At 57.0% G+C, this 18,266-nt stretch overlaps 1 protein-coding gene across 2 annotated transcripts in view; it reads right to left on the bottom strand.

Annotated features, from left to right (window-relative positions):
* Nucleotides 1-14,486, bottom strand: part of KCNC1 (potassium voltage-gated channel subfamily C member 1) — a 39,894-nt gene extending 25,408 nt beyond the window's left edge. For both annotated transcript variants that reach the window (XM_036325579.1, XM_036325580.1), the window contains exon 1: nt 13,884-14,486. In XM_036325579.1, coding sequence (XP_036181472.1) covers nt 13,884-14,453 — 570 coding nt within the window. In that variant the 5' untranslated portion in view covers nt 14,454-14,486. The remainder of the gene's footprint in view (nt 1-13,883) is intronic.
* Between the last annotated feature and the right edge of the window lie 3,780 nt (nt 14,487-18,266).

The raw sequence follows: 18,266 nt of genomic DNA, 5'->3' as shown, positions 1-18,266 counted from the left end.
GTTGTGACCCAACCATAAAATTATTTTCGTTGCTACTTCATAACTGTGATGTTGCTACTGTTATGAATCGTAATGTAAATATCTGATATGCAGGATGGTCTTAGGCGACCCCTGTGAAAGGGTCATTCGACCGCCAAAGGGGTTGCGACCCACAGGTTGAGAACCGCTGCTCTAACCTTTGAGAGTGGACCAGTTCCCTAGGCCAGTCCCTGCCTCCAGTTCCCAGCTCCCTCACTCCACAAACCATCCCTCTCCTGCATCTGGCAAACCCACCTTCTCCACACATACACTGGACTGCTCCACCCTGCCTTCCACCTTAAAGTCTTGAGCATCCAAGTGCCATTCTCTGGGCTGTTTTCATTTAATGAGAGGTGGGACTTCCTCTCTTGCCTTGAAGCCTAGAGACTAGGAATTTATTCATCCACCCTCACATTCATCCATTTGTTGACCCATCCACGAAGATACCCACCCATCTGGGTATCTATCCATACATCCTTCCCTCCATCCATTCATCCATACCCATCCATAAACCCATCTTTTTATCCATTCTTTCATCCACTTGTCCCTCATCCATCTGTCCACCTCATTCTTGACCAGAGAACCATAGCATAGTAGGGCAGGAAGGAACACTGGCCCTGATCATTTACCTTCTTAATCCCCCAAAGAAGACTGGGGTCTAATCTCCTTTCACCAGTTACTAACCATGTGGTCTTATATAAATATATTTAATCTCTTGGGGCATTTTTTTCCTTCGGCAATACAATGGGGATAATATCGAATCCTTCTGCCTCACAGGGCTGCTGTGAAGTATGCTGCTTCAGCCAAGATTGATTGGCTCTGTTATGTAACAGGCACTATCATTGCTTAAGCTGGTCCTTGCCCTCTAAGAGGCTGCAGCTGTCAGAAGACATGTAACCTCAACAGGTCAGCTGGGTCAAGGGCAGGAAGAGTTCTCTGGGAGAGCAGCCTCTTCGGGGAGGGGGAGGGGGAGGGGGAGAATCAGGAAAGGCTCCAGACAGAAGGGGCCATCAAAGCTGGCCTTGGAGGAGGATCCATTCAGATATGTAGAGGTGGAGGAAAGGGCATATTAGTGGAGGGAACAGAATAGGCAAAGGCAGGAGGCAGGGGGAGCCAGAGCATGCTGGGGGCACGGCTGATGTGCCTGGAGGCCAAGGGTGGGTGACCTGGAAAGGCAGGACTGCTGGAATTCCCAAGGGCAGCACAGCAGTGTTGGAGAAGGGCCAATGGCCATGGAAAGACGCAGCGAGCCAGGGCAAACCACAGTGATTCCTCACTCTGAGGCTTTTACTCAGATCCCTGACGGCCAGACAGGAAAAAATTATCTGCATGGTGACAGCCAGGCCTCGGGAGAGACGACTCCTGCCGCCTAGAAGGAAGCCAGCTCCTGGCATTTCTGACCTTTGTGTCGCTAAATATATCATTGGCGACAGTGGCTCATGCCCCCGAGACTGTGGGGCCATCGGACAAGGCTTCCACGGCGGGCTCCCTGTCTCTGTGGCTCAGCCAGGGCCTCATTATACCAGCTCCCTGGGGAATCTGGACTCAGGGCCAGGGTGACAACGGTGCCTCAGGTCTGACCCCTGGTAAGGGCCCCCTGTATGCCAGGCACCATCCTGGGGCTCTGGTCTGAGACTCCCTCCATTCACACAGGAGGAAACAGGCTCAGCCAGATGACACTTGCCCCAACCCAGACTGACACAGCGGGAAGACCAAAACCCAGGCCAGCCAGGTCCAAGGCCTGTGCGCTCACCTCTGCCATGTCCCCTCTCAACACTCGCCCTGCCCTTGAGATGGTGGTCTCCTCCTGCACAGGGCCCTGCAGCGAGCCATATTTCTCCCTCACAAATGATCTTTCTGCCTCTGGTCTTAGTGGATCTTCCCAGCATTGCTGTGAGGTAGGGACATCATTATGCATGCTTTATAGGTGAAGACACTAAGGCCCAGAAGGACAAGGGCCATGCTCCTGGTGTGCGGACTGGTCAGGGGACAAGTTAGGAGCACCACGGCAACACGGGGAGAAGCACACTGCCCTGGGCAACCCTGAGCAGATGACAGCCACATGCGCTTCCAGGAGCCCAGCCGCTGGCCCTCAGCCCAGGGCTCTGGCTGGCTCGAGGTAGCTCAGCAGGTGACTGTGTTTCTCACAGCTGCTCAGAGAGCCCCTGAGGTTGAGCATAAAACATCAATCTCTAAGTGTGAGACGCTGGCCTTAGTGGGGGGCTGGGGTCTGAAGCATTTCACAGTCCTGGTGACAAGGCCCAAGGGAGTCTCACTTCCCTATTCCACCACCTGCAGGGGTAGAGACACTCCCTGGGAACCATTGAAGCCTCCCTGGTCACAGAACCCCCCCTCCCCCCGCCGCTGAAGACATTAGGTTCCTATTCTCAGAGCCTCCAGGGTGTGAGGCCAGTGTCTGCAGAGCATCCTAGAAAGAGGCCTCACGTGCCAAGTGGTGAGAATGACAGCAGTGCCTGATGGGACACTGGGCTGTGCCAGGCACTGTGCTGAGGGCTTTCTGTGGCTTATTTCTTTTGGTCTCACAGCAGCCCCTTGACATGGGGACTCTTATGATCGCCCCCTCGGCTGAGGTGGCTGAAGCTTGCAGAGGGCACACCGCTAGGCGTGGACCCTGCCAGTGTGGCTCCAGTCTGCTATGCTAACCACTACACTAACCGTCTTCTCAGCACACCTGGAGTGAGAGCCAGGTGAGCGGCCACCGAGGGCTATGAGAATGGAAATTGCTCACAGGACTTTGTCTGGAAGGGCCCCTCACCTCCGGCTCCCTCACCAACTTCTCTCCAGCTGCACGCCCCCCTCAGGGGACAACAGCTCACCCCTTCGTGTCTGGTGGCCATGAGTGGCCCCACCATCTCCTCCAGGGAGATGATAGAGGTCCCCTCTCTGAGGCCCAGCTGCCTGGAGGTCCAGACTGCGCAGACCCTGTGGCCAGGGGAGGGGACTGCAGATATGAACACAGCCAAGAACTGGCAACCCAGGGAGCCCAAGGATAGGCCCTATGAGGGGTAGGCCCGCTCTGCTCTTTCTGACCTGCCACTGTTCCCTGGCTCTCTAAGGCTGACCCTGGACACTGGCCTCTTGCTGTGTCTTAAATCCCCGGCACACATCTGCTTGGGGCATGTCGCATTTCCCTTTATTCCCCAGATGTCATGTCTCCCTCCCTCACCTCCTTCTAGTCTTCGCTGAAACATCACCTGCCTTCCCTCCTAGTTGAAGTTGCCACCGCCCAGATTTCCTGGGCCCTTACCTCCATTATATATCTCCATGCACTCCTCACCGTCTGACACACGTTATATTCCATGTTTCCATTTGCTTCTTTTTATTCTCCTTGCACCAGATTATATGCTTGTTAAGGGCAGGTATTTTTGACTGTTTTATTCTTTGCTCTATTCCCAGCTTCTAGAGCAGTATCTGTTACCTAGTAAGTGCTCAATAAATATTTTTTGAATGAATGAGTGCTAACAGCAGCTCCTGGCCGGGGACCTACACAGACTCTTTATGTGCAGAGTAGGGATGTAGGGAGAGAAGTCCCTTCCTGCACTGAGGACAGGAAAGGAAAGAGGTAAAGTCAGGGAGACATTAGGGGCAGTGGTCCAGGGGTTTGTGCACTGGAGCCGCAGCCAGGGTGAGCAGGATCAGGCCTGCCAGGCCAGCAGGGTCTGGGTTGTATCAGGTGGATGGGGCATTCGAGGCCCTGCACAGGCTTGAGAAAGTTTCCTCTGGCTGCCATGGCCCAGGCTGAAGCAGCATCTGATCCCTGGCCCAGCGAGGCTGGCCCCTGCAGCCTCCTGAGCTCAGCTGTCTGGGGTCACCTCAGCTAACATTAGCTCGTCCCATCCCACCTGGCGTCGGTGTGGCAGGGCAGCTCAGCCCCAAGGTGGGTACCACCAACTGGCACCAGTAGGAGCCCCAGCCCTAGCGCTTGTCCTACAGCAGCTCCTGGGGTCTTCCAGGCTCCTGCTGCCACTGCTCCCTGTGCCCGAGCATCCCTTACAAAGAGGTATGGTGCATACCCCCGCCTGCCAGCGTCTCCATGCTGGCGTACTTGTCAGCATGTCAGGTCCCCATACTTGGCGCCTGACCATGACCACAGCCTGGTGTCAATGGCCCTCCCTCCATTGACACCATTCCTCCAATGGTGGAATGAAAGTTCCACCATTCATCTCTCTCATTCCCCAATACAGGGCAGGACGGTAGAGCCCAGATGAGCAGTCCATTACCACAGATGGGGAGACTGAGGCTCTGAGGGGACCGTGACCTGCCCAGGACACACAGCAGATTTGTGGCAGAACCAAGGCAGAAGCCAGGCACTCTGAAATCTGGCCCCTGGGAGGCCGACACTGGAAGGAGGAACCCTCAGGGCCAAGGTAGGTGAGGGGACCCCCTAGAGAGGTATTTGAAGGGAGAGTCAGTGCAGAAAGAAGGAAGCAGACGGGACAGGTGAGGGTTTGCTTGGACCTTTTAGACCTAGCGCTGATAAGAAGACAATAATGGAACCCATGGTAATTAGGCCCTGATGTTCGGGGTTCTAGGCGAAGTGCTTAACACGTTCAATCCTAACGACTTCCTTATGAGTCAGGTGCTATTAATATACTTCTCGTGAGGCGCAGACAGGTTAGGGAATTGGTCCACGATCACACAGCTGGGAAGGGGTCGAGCTGGGATTCGAACGCAGGTCTCCTGGCTCAAGAGGCTGTGCTCTTGGGACCGAACAAGGCTCCAGGTCGTTGCACCAGGTCATGTAGCCAGGAAGAGGGGGCAGCTGGGAAGCCCACCCACTTTCTACTGAAGACATAACGAAGGCTCAAAGCAGGGGGATTCAGGGGGGAAAACGCATGCTAGGCCTTCGAGGGATAGAATCTGTGTTGAACGCCAGCAACAAATGCCTACAACTTCCCACCAACACAACTGGTAGAGGAAAGGGGCCCATGGGAGGGGGAAGGGAAGGGAGGGAAGTGGATGGGGAAGGAGTCGGGAAGGGAGAAGGAGAAAAAGAACCTAGCTGGCCATCAGGGGAAACGAGTCCTAAGGGAGTTGGACTTGGGCGTTGGGCTGGACCGAGTGGACCCGTGAACTCAGTGTCCTTGCAATGTCACCATCCTAAGAGCTCGTGCGTCCTGGTTTTAGAAAACAGCTTGTTAGCCTCTGAGCCACGGCTGCTGGAGGTGCTTGGCTGATGCCGCGTGGAGAAGTTTGGAGAGATGGAGGGGCCAGCGGGTGAAGGGCCTCACCTGGCCCTGGGCAGTGACAGTGGCAGGTGGAACCCTGACGAGGGCACCCAGCACTCCCAGTACCGCCTCAGCCTCCGCCTCTCCGTCGGGTGCTGCAGGCTTGCGGGATGGAGGGTCTGTGTCTCTAGGTGCAACAAGGAAGGAGGGGGCCAACCAGTAACAGGCTCAAAGGTGATGTGCCAATGTCTGACCTACGTCTTGAACTGTGGCCTCCTTATCATTCTTTCAATCAATATTTATTTCGCACCCACTATGTGCCAGACCCGGTTCTAGGTTCTAAGCAAAGAACAATGTATAAAAGAGACAACATTCCATGCCCTCGTGGGACTCACATTCCAGTGGGGGGAAACAGACAAGAAACAAGGTAAATAAGTATCATACTTAGATGGCAGTGAATGCCAAGGAGAAAACAGGAAAGTATGAGGGGGGGAAGGGAATGGCAGGGTGCGATCTAGACAATGACATCTGAGTGCAGACCTGCAGGTGAGGGAGGAATCTGAGGGAAAGTGCCCCCCCGCCCCTGCCTCCCGCAAGGAAGGAATCTCAGTAGCACAGGTCCTGAGGCAGAAGCAGAGCAGCTGCTGGTGGAAACCAAGGAGGCCAGGATGAGCCGGAGGAGAGAGGCAGGGGAGCAGAGGGATGGGTGGGATGCAGGGACTTGGTGGAGATCGTCAGGGGCTCCTTATAACCCTCATGAGGACTTGGGTTCCTCCCCCGAGTGAGACAGGGCGGGGTGGCTCGGTCTGACTAGCGTTTTACCGGGATGGCCCTGACCAGGGTGTGGAGAAGGTGCTGGCAAGGACAGAAGCAGTTTGCAGCCATCCAGGGGACAGAAGATGCAGCTTCAGCCAGGAAGGTAGCGGTGAAGGTGGTGAGACGGGGTAAGTTTTCAACGTGAAGACCACAGGATTTGCTGAGGTGTGAGAGAAAGAGAGGCCAGGATGATGGCAAGGTTTCTGGTTTGAGCAACTGGACACAGTTGCCATTTACTGACCTGGGGACTCATGCCCAGGCCCATCACCCTAACTGACGCCAAAGTCTTGGGCACCAGGAAAGGTCAGAATCACCTGTGAAGCTTTGCTACCCTGAACGCACCCGTCCAGGCCTCTCTGTATCCTGACACTTCCCCTCGACTGGGAACTGTTACCCACATCAATACTTCTCAGACTCTAATGGATGATTCATCTGAGACTCTTGTTAAAAATGCTGATTCTGAATGAGTAGGTCTTGGGGGGAGGGGCGCTATACTCTCCTTTTCTAAACACTGCCCAGGATGTCCCCCAGGGGCCCAGCGCCAGAACAGACCCCAAGCAGAGCGTGATTACTGTGCCTTGAATGAATGGGTGAGAGCAGGTTGAGGGAGCCTGAATGAGTGTAGGAGGAAGCTCTTCAGACCCTGCTGTCATGGGCTCCTACCACTTGGGATCAGCACCCTTGCCAGGAGAGTTCACAGGTGCCCTAGAGAAGAGCTGGGCCGAGGAGGAGGAAGGAGAGCTGGAGAAGGACTAGCGTGGCTCCCACAGAGCCTCTGGGAAGTTGAAGCCCAGAATTCCTCTACTCCCGGAATGCTGGACCTGGGAAGGGACTTGGTGGTCATTTAGAATGACTTCTGTATTTTACAGGTGGAGAAACTGCAGCCTGAAGGGACCATGGAACTTGCCCAAGGGAAGCTGGTTGGTTTGATGGCCTAGCTATAGATCTTGATCCGGCTCAGTTGCATGATACCTGCACCCGGGGCCTTGCCTGTGGCCTCATCTCTCCACAGACCTGGGCAGGTCCCTAGTCCTGCGGACCTGCCTGTCCCCAGCCACAAGCCTCCATAGCTGACCTCAAATCCTGCAAGCCTGGTGACTCCATGACCAACCCAGATCCCTCACTCTTAAAGGAGGGCATCAAGGGCCAGAGTAACCGGCTAGGAATTGGGGACCTTTCGTGTTCAGCAAAAACTAGAAAGGACACTGAAGGAGGGGAAGAGATGAGCAAAAGCCAGAGGTTGGAGTGAGGGCTAAAGATGAGGATGCCAGGGAGGAGCCTGTCGGAAGGGAGCGGGAGACATGGTAGGTTCCAGAGCAGAAGGCCTGGAATGCCAAGCTGAGGAGGAGCCAGCACTGCTACCATCCATCGCCTCGTGCAGAATAACTTGTGATCCTCCCCAAGCTCTCTGCCATCTCCCTGCGGGCCTTATGGAGCCTGCAGTGGGAGTCGCTTGAGGCGCCTTCTGAAAACCCTCTTCCTGGGGCTGCCAGGGCATCTCTTAGCCCCTCCAGGCTGAACTCTCACTTACCATTGTTCAGGGGCCAGAAATGGCTGGGCAGGACTCCCATTGGCTGAGTTGTTGGGAAAGAGTATTTGGTGGGGGAGGGAGGGAACCAGATAAACACCCAAACCTGGGCCACAGCAGCAAGCCACAGACCCCCACCGTCCTTGGAAGGGACAGGAGGCAGTACTGAGCAGTGGTTACGGCAGAACTCTGGTGGCAGGCAGACCCAGGTCTGAATGCTGGCTCTACCACTCGTCAGCTAAGTGACCTTGGATAAGTTACTAAACTTCTCTGCGACTCAGCAGCCTCATCTGTGCCACTGGCAGGCTAATAATAATAATACAGTTCCATGGGATTTTTGTGAGAATTGAATGAGAATATGTAAATTAAGCTCTTAAGGCTTCTGACACATAATAAATGCCTTAGTAAACAGTAGTGTTGTGACTCAGGAAAAGAAGGGGGTTCTGGAAAATCCTGCTTGGGGAATGATAAGAGCAGGATGTTGGCGAATCTGGGTGGACTGACCTGTGGCGGTCTCACCTAGCTGTGCTGGGCCCGGAGGGAGGAGTGGGGAAGAGAGGTAGGAGGGCAGGTAACTGCTTATTCTCCCTCCCTCAGGGGAGGAAGTAAAGGGAAGAGGAAAAGAATGCCACAGATGAGCTTTGGTGTTCTTCGAAAGCTGAGCGCCAAAAGAGATGCAAACGGCCAGACCCTGACCCAAGAGTCTTGGGTGTGAGTTTGAGTCTCACTGATTCCTGTGTGGTCTTGGGCAAGAGTCTTTCCTTCTCTGAGCCTGTTTCTTCTCCACTAGATAAGAATAGTGGCTAAAGGTGGCCTGGGGGCACCCATCTGCTCCAATTGTCCCATGTATGTGGAGGGTGGTCCCTCCCACCCAAGTGGTTCCCCTATTGAGTAAGGTCTGGGCAGCCAGCAATCCCTGTAACTTCTTAACTCCCCGCTCCCCCCAAATACACACACAGTATCCTCTGAGCCTGCACCCAGGGAAGGGAAGCTCAGGCCCGGGTGGTGGCCAGACTGGCCTGGGGGCTGATGGGAGACAGTGGCTTGAGGCCCTGACCTTTTGGTCCGGAGCGAATACACTGGTCATGGGACTGCTCAGAATAGCTGTAGCACTATATTCAGCTGTCTTGGAAGTTCCCTGAGATCCCTGGCCCAGGCAGCGGGCCCTGCAATGAGTCCCCACCAGACCCCCTCCCCCACCACTGAGACAACGTGGGGTGGGGTGGGGTTGGGGGGAGGCTCGAGCTAATCTCCTCCAAAGCTTCTGGCAGATGCTAGATCTCCTGCCCAGAGTTAGGGAGCACAGACTGCTGCCCCCAGAGCACCAGACTCCAAACATTCCCTGAAGTGTCTTAAGGTGGATGGGGTTCCCAGGCTACTGAGCAGGAATTTAGAGACCTGGGTTTCTGAACCAGCCCCCCAAATAACCTGCTCACCTGTGACCTTGGGCCTCAGCTTCCTCATCTGTCATAATAATAGCTCCTATTGCTTATGTAAGAAGCTTAGCGTCTGGAGGCGGAGACAAACCCGAATCAAGCAAGGCTGCTAATGAACACTTTACTACAAACCAGATAGCTTCTCTGAAGGCAAGGATTCTGGTTCTGAATCCTGACCCAGCCTGTGGAGTCTGGGAAGGCATCGCCAAGGACCTGATGTTGGAAGCAGGGTGTGAAGGATGATGAGGGGCAAACCAGGAGGAAAGAGTGGGCCGGAAGGAACAGCATATGCAAAGGCCCCGAGGCAGGCAGACCTGGCACATGCAAGAAACTGAAATGAGGCCAGGGCGGCTGGAGCTCGGGGAGTGGTGAGGACAGCCAGGCCAGAGGAGACTGAAGAGCAGGCAGCTATGGGCAGGGGGAGCAATAAAGGGTGTTAGGCAGGCAAGGAGGTGAGCTGTCAGATTTGTGAGTTGAAGAGTCCTCTGTGGTTGCCAAGTGGAGAATGCACTGTAGGTGCCGGGACTGGAGGTGGGAGAGCAGTCAGGAAGCTGTTGGAAAGATTGCCTGAGGGAAACAGTGGTGTCCTGAAGCAGGAGAGTGGACATGGAGACAGAGGGCAAAGGATGGAGTCTAGAAAATCATGAAGTAAAATAATACAACTAATAGGAGTAATACCCGCAGCCAACATTTACTGAGCACTTACTGCATGCCAGGCCCTGTGACTCGGGGCTCCCCACATATTACCTCAGTTAATCTTTCTACAGCCCTCTGGATGTGGCTTCTATCGCTATGCCTATTTTAGGGGTGAAGAGGCTGAGACTCTGACTAGGAGATGCTGGGTTCGTGCCTTTCTTTACTAGGATGGGAGCTGGGGTTAAGGGGTTGAAGGTACCATTCAAAGACACGAGGACACCTGTGAAAGCATCCTGGGAAAGAGAACACCTAATGGGGGCTACACTGTGGCAGGGAGCACTTGGGGTGGCTCCCTCACCACTGCTCACGGGTTTCCTGATCTGGGGAGATGGGCTCTGGGTTGAGGGGCAAGCTACCTGGAAAGGCCCTGATCACAGCTCTGTCCCCAGGCCCTCTGCCTGACAAGCCAAGGCTCCAAGAGTCCGGTGTCAGCTGGGACCCAAGGGAGAAACAGAAATCTCTGGCTGGGCTCTTCATCCCAGCCACTAGGTGAATTTCCTTCCCAGGGAGTTGAGGAGGCATTAGACCACAGCAGGTCCCATGGAGGTGGGGACAAGACAGAGTGACAAAGACCTAGAGTTGGAGGAGAGGTGGGCAGTGGGGCGGATGGAGGAGGGGTTTCCATTGGCATTTGCTCATCATTTTGGAAGGTCAAGTGACTCTAGGGGACAGATGTCAACACACACACAGAGACACACACGCGGGATACTCTCCAGCACAGGGCCCACCACTGGCCCTGACCTGACACAGAACAATGTTCCTAATGGAAACATGCAAATCATAGATTAAAGCCAAAGGCCTCAGACCGGCACCTGCCCCCAAGGAAGAGAGGAGGGCAGGCCGGCCCCAACACAATCCTGCCTGCTCCCACACCTCCCACGGCTTTGCATGCTGGGACTGCTGTTCCCTGCCATCTGCCTGGCCAATTCCTACTTGTCCCTCCAAGCTTCCCCCTGCATCACCTCCTCTGGGACAGTTCTTACTCTCACAGTCCCAGGAAGCTCCCGCACAGCCCTCGCCCCATAGTGGCATCATCATCCTTTCCTTCACCCCTTGCCCCAGAATACAAGCTGGGCTCACTGTGTCCCAGATCACCTCCCCACCCCTCACCCCTCAGCCTGGGTACCCAGAAAACCACAGGAGAGAAGGCCAGGGAACCAGCTGCTCTGTCACCACTAAAGAGATGGGACCCCCCACCCCAGCCAAGGAGCCCCTATCTTCCAGAGACAATGCCAAGGCCTGGGTGAGGTGCCTCACCACCTGGCCCATGCAACAACTGGCCGGGGCTACAGAATCTTTCTACTGATGGGAAATGAGGAGCAAAACCGCTCACTAAGGCGGCTCAGAGGTCCCAGGAGATCGAGGCAGCAGGCAGGAAGCTGGCCTGCGCTTTCATCTTCCTCCAGGAACACTCACACCCAGGCACCACAAGGTCTCTCTCACATCACATACAAGCACACACACACCAACATGGACACAGTTTCTCACACACAGTCTGTATCACACATAGATTTCCCACCCCACACAGCCTTACACATCAGTGCATTCACACTCACCTCAAGTCTCACAGCTCTCCCAAGAATTTCTCTCTCTCTCTCTCTCTCTCTCTCTCTCTCTCTCTCTCTCTCTCTCTCTCTCACACACACACTATCTCTCTTACACATATAGTCTCTTTTCCTCATATACACACTCCCCCCCACGCAGTCTCATTCTCACACGCTAAGTCCATCTCTCAAAACACACACAATCTGTCTCTCACTCTCACACGGAATTTCTCTGGTAGAGACACAGGATCTCATCACACACACCACCGTCACACCCTGAGCCTCACACATATTTTTATTCACATACAGTCTCTCACACACATGAAGAGTCTCTCACAGCCACAAAGAATCTCTCTTGCACAGATCCTCTCACACCTGCAGCGTTTCTTTTACACACATATACAATGTCACACACATACAGGATTTTGGCCCAAAATCTACAAAAAAAAAAAAAAAAATGTAAATCCCACCACTTTGAGGAGGCTTGGGGCCCCTGTGGGGGAGGGGTAAACAAAGGTGACGGCGGCGGCGGCAGCAGCAGCAGAGAAAAGATGGAGAGGGAGGGAGGGAGGGCAGCCCGCTGGTCTCTGCGCAGATGAGCCGCAGAGAGGCAGCGCAATGCAGCGAGGCCTGCTGGAGGGAGGGCGGCAGGAGGCCTGGGTTCTAATCCAGGCTCTGCCCTCGGCTCTGTGTGCCCTTGGGCAGGTCCCTCCCCCTGTGGGCCCCAGTGTCCTCTCTGTCACCTAAGGAAGTTGGAACGACTCTATGAGGCTACTGGGGAGAGAAGGCAGTAGCATTGATCGGCTTCCAATTTATCTCTATTCCCCTTTACTACCCAGCTTTCCCTCCAAGTCTGCTCTTCAATGGACACTTGATAGAATCAGGACTTTTAAATAAGCTTTTGTACACCAACAAGCCTCCAAACCACTTGCCAGCCCATTTATCTGCATTGGATGAAGTCCACCCCACAGCCTACGAATGTTCCGTGGGAGAAGATGGACAGGGGAGGGGGCTGGAACCTGCCCCACATGACCCCTGCCAATTCTGAAACTCAGGGACATAGGTCAGAGCCCTAAAGATGAGCCCAAGGTGGCCAGGAGGATGGCACCTCTTTGGAGGATGAGGTCCCAGGAGACCTCCTTCTAGTCCTGCTTAGCTTCTAGCTCCCTGGGTGACCTTGGACAGGGTCCTTCGGGGCAGCATGAGGAGTTTGGCCCTCTCCCTGTTATCCGCCCCCGCCCCCACCACACACACATCTATTGTAGGATTTAATGTATAACATTCTGACCTCCTAACCCCTCCGTAAAGGATGCGAAGACACTGAGTGTTTATCTCAGTAACAAATCTACCAGGCCTGTGCCTAAACACAGCTTTTTTCTGCTGTGGACGCCTCAGTGTCCCCTAGCCCCTTCCCACACTGATGATCCCCAGCAGCTCCGCAGACACTCCTGCCCCTTCCCCGCCCCATCTTCCCCACCCCCCTCAGTTCTAATGGGCGGAAGGGAAGGCCTGTGGAGCAGTAAAGAAAGAGTGGGCAAAGTCAGCGGTTTGCCAGGTAGGGGGGTGGGGGTGGCTATGATGGGGGAGGGGCTCTGCTTTAAATGACTACCTCTGACCCTCTCCTTCATGCCTCAGGCTCCATTCAGGCCTCTTGAGGACAGAGTCCAGTGCAGGCAGGGGTCATCTCTTTCAAGGGAGGTGGCTGCTACCAGTGTCTCCCTTTTGGGCTTAGTTCAGTAGCAAAACCCCTTAGAAGTCACCAGCCCACCCCTCTCCTATTTTACAGATGAGGAAACTGATCCCGAGAGGCCACCTGCGGGGCCAAGGTCAGGTGCCCTTTCTCCCCTGAAACAAACTGGGGTCAGGAAAGAGGAGTGGCTGGTGAAGACAGACCCACCCCCTCACAGACTTCCTCCTTGTAGGCTCCCCCTGTACACCCCCTCTCTGCCCCTGACAGGTCCAGGCATAAGGCCAGCGGCCCCCTCCAATACCCTGCCCTTTTGACCAGGAAGAAGGACAGCCTCTGTGCCCAGGAGCAGGTTTCAGAGGAGTCATATCCACCTCCCTACAGCTGAGTCCCACACCAACTTCCAAGCCTGTGATTAACCATAAAGATCCCCCCTGACCACCTCCTCAGAATGGCCTGAGGCTGCTCCCTGGGGAGGGAGGGGGTCCATCTCAAGCAGCAGACCCAGGCCTCCAGCCCTTGTCCATGGGCCCTGGCTGGCCCCAGATGCCCTTACCTGGGAAGAGGGAAGGGTGCCCAGCTTCCCTCCCCACACCTAAACCCAAAGGGGAGGTCAGACCTTCACCGTGTACATCTGCAGACACACACATGCACGCACAGGCACTCCTGCACACTCAAACATACGCACATGCTCACGCCTTCTCACTACATCCTTTACCCACCCAAATCTACACCACCACACTTACATAAATATGCACACACAAACACACCCATTCATACTCGCTCATACATATTAAATCTGGAAATACACAGACCTTACTACATACAAAACTAGTCACCCTCAAAAAGAAATCATCCCCTCTCTTACACATACCACACGCACCCCCTTTCAGTTTTGACTCACTAGGTACCAGTTATCGAACACACCCCCACCCCCGCCCCATCTTCCGATGGGTAAGTGTCGCTTACCCTGGCGTAGCGAGATGAGTAGGGGTCCTCAAAGAGCGCCCAGATACGTGGCTGCCAGCGGCGCCAGAAGCCGCCGGGCCGTCCGTCCGGGGAGTCGCTGAGCGCCAGGCGCTTGGTCATCTCCAGCTCGTCCTCTCCGTCGCCCGAATCTCCAGGGCCGTCGGCGTCCGCGTCGTCCGCGCTGTTGTCCAGGGGCGCACCGCCAAAGCTGTCCAGCGCCTCCTCCGCGTCCCGGTGCTGGCGGTAGGTCATCCAGCAGCAGGGCTCCACGTCGGTCTCGTCGATGCCCCAAAAGGCCAGCTCCTCTTCGTAGAGCGGCCCGCACACGTCGGCCGGGCAGTGCAGCTTGCCCGTGCGGTAGTAGTTCAGAATGTGCGCGAAGACGCCTGGGTGGCGGTCGAAAAAGAACTCGTCGGCACGCGGGTCATAGTCGAAATGGCTGTGGGCGTCGGGCTCCGCCAGCCAGGCGAGCCGCGTGCCGGGCAGCGTGCGCAGTGTCGAGCGGTACGTCTGGTGGCGCGTGCCGCCCACGTTGATCACGATGCGCTCGCTCTCGTCCCCCTGGCCCATCGCGGCGCCCCCTTAGGCATGGCGCGGCCCAGCGACACCCATGGGAGCGGCCGCCAGGGGGAGTTGGCGCCGGGGAGGGGGCGCGCGGCCTCCTCCCCTCTCCCCCCAGCCGTCGGGGGTGGGGGGTTGGAGGGGACAGAGATCAGCGGCTCAGGCGACCCAAGCCCCTCAGGGAGGTTTCTGTCGGGTGCTGGTCCAGGGCAGTGAGTGTGTGCGGGATCCCAAGGGTCTCTAGGCGCCAGATGTAGGAGGGAGCTGGTCCGGCTGCGGAGGAGGCAGAGGAGGAAAGGAGGGCGGGAGAGAGGGAACGAGGAAGAGAGGGAGGGGTGGGCGCTCAGCGGCGAGCCCCGGGAGGAGGGAAAAGAGGGTGGGGGGACCGGGCTCCCGTCCCCATCTCAGCGAGAAAATGTAGAAAGCGACACAAAGCTTTTGAGGGTAAGGTCAGCTGCTCCCAGAGCCAGGCAGATAGACCAGCCCCCAGGAGGAGAGGTGGAGGGGAAATTGGCGCTCCGTTGTGCAGTGGTCGCCGCAGCGCGCTCTCGGCGCGGGGGAGATGGATGCCCGCTGCCTTCCTCCCTGCGTGGCTGGGCTGCAGCTAGGGGCGCAGGGCGGGCTCCGGCCCCCTCCCTCTTTCCTCGCCCGGCTGCCTGCTCCCCCCGGTGGCGGGCGCGCCTGCCCGCCTGCCCGCCCTGCTCGCTCCTTCTCCCCGCCTCTTGGAGGAGATGGCGGGGCCCCTGGACAGGGGCACGGGAACGCTGCTCGGTGCGGCTGCCGTGGAGCGCTGCGCTCCGGCTCAAGCTGGGGTTCCGCTGGGCTGCGCTCGGACTCCGGCTGCGGTGCTGAAGGGACAGCTCCCAGTTGTGGAGCCTTGCGGGGCCCGGCGGGGGTTCTCCCGGCTGGATTCGGTCTGCGGGGCCCGCGGGCACTGGCTCCGGTGCCTCCGCGCTCCGCGCTCCGCGCTCCGCGCCCTGCTCCAGGCAGGCGCTTGGCGATGCCGGCCGAAGAGAGGGGGCTGCGGTGGTCGCGCCGGGGAGGTGGGGGTGGCAGGTCGGGACGCGGCGAGGCGAGGCCGGGGTGGTGAGGCGCGGAGCGGCCGCCGCCGCGACGCTGCTGCCGCCCGGGCTGCTGCCTGGCTCTCTTGCTCGCTTGCTCGCTCGCGCGGTCCGCGTCCAGCCCGCCGCTCTCCGGACACGGGCAAACGGCGCGCGCAGCCGCACTCGCCCCCGGAGGGAGGCGCCGCGCTGGGTCCTAAAGAGCCCTGATTCCGCGCCCCCTCCCAGCCCCGCAAGGAGCTGGGCCTCCCTCAACCCCGGCGCTGGGGGCGCCCTCCCGGCACGGCTCCTGCGGCTCCCGGGCACCTGCCAACGCTTCACTTTTCGGGGAGGGAAAGCCACTGGATGGACGAGGGCTCCAGGAGACGTCTAGGTCAGCCTCCCCAGGTCAGACTGAGGTGAGAGGAGTGTCGCACCTGCCCTTCTCTTTTCAAACTGGGGACTGTCTTAAGCCCTAGTGAACGGAGAGGCCCCATCCCTATGAGAGACACCGCTCCAAGCAACCCTTTAATACTGACCCTTGCCAGGGGAGCTGAAGCCCACATGATCCTTTCAAAGGTACCCTCTCGCATGGACCCCAAAATGTCTCCCCCACCTCCATACATATAACACACATGCTGTCCCCTAAGCTCTCTACTAAGAATCCAATAACCCAGGATGCTTATTAACCCCTTTTGACCCCTACTGACCCTGGCCTTTCATAACTGCAGGCTGACCCTAGTCTCCTGTGAGTGCCACACATTCTACCATATTGATCCCGCTCACTGATTCTCCCTCACTAGCCCTGGATCCTTATGGGGATCCCTTATGAGAGGGGCACTGTATACCCTTAGAGGTCAGAAGGTGGTCCTGAAGGTTGACAATCCCTCCTCTCACGCGGCAGGACATCAGCTGCCCTGGGTCTGGGGCTGGATGGGAGCAGCTGCCTGCTGTGATCCCTACAGCTTCAAAGATGACCCTGGGGGTGGGGGGTGGGGGTGGGAGTGGCAGTTTGGGCCTCCGAGCCTTCCTGGCCCATGTTTGCTGCCAGTGCCTCCGTTCACTCAATCGAGCAATCACTCCTTTACTCCTTGCTTGTTCCAGGCTCTGTCCTGGGCAACAGGAGCACAGGAGAGCCTGCCCTCGAGGGGCGCCCAGGCTGGGGGTGGGGGTGGGGGGGTGGGGGTGGGGGGGAAGTGGGCAGGTCGGCCTGAACAGGGCTGGGAAGGTCAGGCCCAGCTCCAGGGGTGGCTGTGCTGGGGAAGAGGCTTATTGATCTCAGCCCAGCTCAATCGAACACAAGGCTGCCTGGGCAAAGGGCGATTTAATTAAGAAGACACGAGACTCTTATTTACCTGTCGGCACTTGCTAACTGTGCGGACAGCTGTCCCTTGACACTGACCCGCAGACACTGTTGTGGGCCTAGGGACAAAGCTGTGCTGCTGGCATCTCTCTCCTCGCCTGGCCAGGGGAATCCCAGCCCTGCCCCAGGGAAATCTGTGAGTGGTGGGGGAAAGTTTGGAGGAGTAGAGACAGTCGGAGAGAGGCCAGGGGCGGGGCAAGAGATGAGGGATAGGAGAGAAGGACAAGAGGAGAGACAAGAGACAGGCAGAAACGGGTGGAGATGGGCAGAGTTAGGGAGAAGGCTGGAGTATGGGGCCAGGATGGAGGGGCTAGTCCTCCCTCAGAGATTGGTCTTTGTTATTCCTCTAAATGGGAGCCATTCCCCCTGCAATCTCAGAATCCCGCAGGGATGGGAGTGCTTTGAGTTTCCCTCTCAGCCCAGCCAGTGAGCCCCATCCCCTCACCACCTGCTGTGGCTCAGCCTGGCCCAGAGTCAGATCTCCTCACACAGGCTCTCAGAAAGCCCTGCCCCAAAGCAATGAGGTGATACAATAGAAAAATGGAGACCTAAGAGGGAAAAGAAAAGGAGAGACCCACAGGGACAGAGACACGCATACACCTGGCTGGGAGAAATCAGGATGGGGAGAGCGAGAAAGAGCCTTTCCAAACCTTCCCTTCCTTCCAGCCGGACAATCACCCCTCTTTACCTCCTAGGAAACCTTCTGTGGTCCTGACAGCCACAGGGCCCAGGATTCCATCCCTTCCCTCTCCTGCAGGACCCCCTGGGATCCAAGTTAACTCCGCAACCTTCACTGTAGCTCATCTTGTTTCCAGAAAGCGAGATCAGCTCCTCCGGGCATGCTTCTTGTTTGCTTCCCTCCCCAGTGCCCAGGGCACAGGAGCTCCTCATTCAGAGCCTGGATGATCTGAGAAAGGCCAGGAGAGGGGCCAGGGTCCTAGAATCCCAGTGTCAGAGGCCACAGGAGTCTGGAGTCCTTAATTGAGACCGAGGCAGGGGGAAGGACTTAGTCAGGGCCTCTCAGGGAGTCAGTGTGGAGCCCACTCAGGCCACTACCCATGGTGAGTCACAGTGGGAAGCTGAAATATGCCCAGATGGTGGAGAGAAGAAGGGGGAAAGACAGAGAGGCATAGGGCTCCTAGGAGGGGGGAGGTCGGGTGAGAAGGTTGGGTGACTAGGAGCTCTGGTTGGGCCTGGTCCTGCAGGATGTGCTAGAAAAAGAAGCAGGCCAGGGTTGGAGGGCAGGGGAGTGTCAAAGGGTGTCCATCACATCCTAAAACCCAGCCCCTCTGAGGCCAGCGGAGAAGGCTCAGAGAGAAGAGCCGCCCTGGTGGGAGAGGGGAGCTGCCCCGAGGTACCCCACACCGTCCCACTTTAGGATTCTCACCTTTGTCCTTGATGACACCCCCAGCGCAGGCC

Source organism: Myotis myotis, unplaced genomic scaffold, assembly GCF_014108235.1.
Source record: "Myotis myotis isolate mMyoMyo1 unplaced genomic scaffold, mMyoMyo1.p scaffold_m19_p_10, whole genome shotgun sequence".
NCBI lineage: Eukaryota > Metazoa > Chordata > Mammalia > Chiroptera > Vespertilionidae > Myotis > Myotis myotis.
This window is presented reverse-complemented; position numbering and strand designations above follow the sequence as displayed.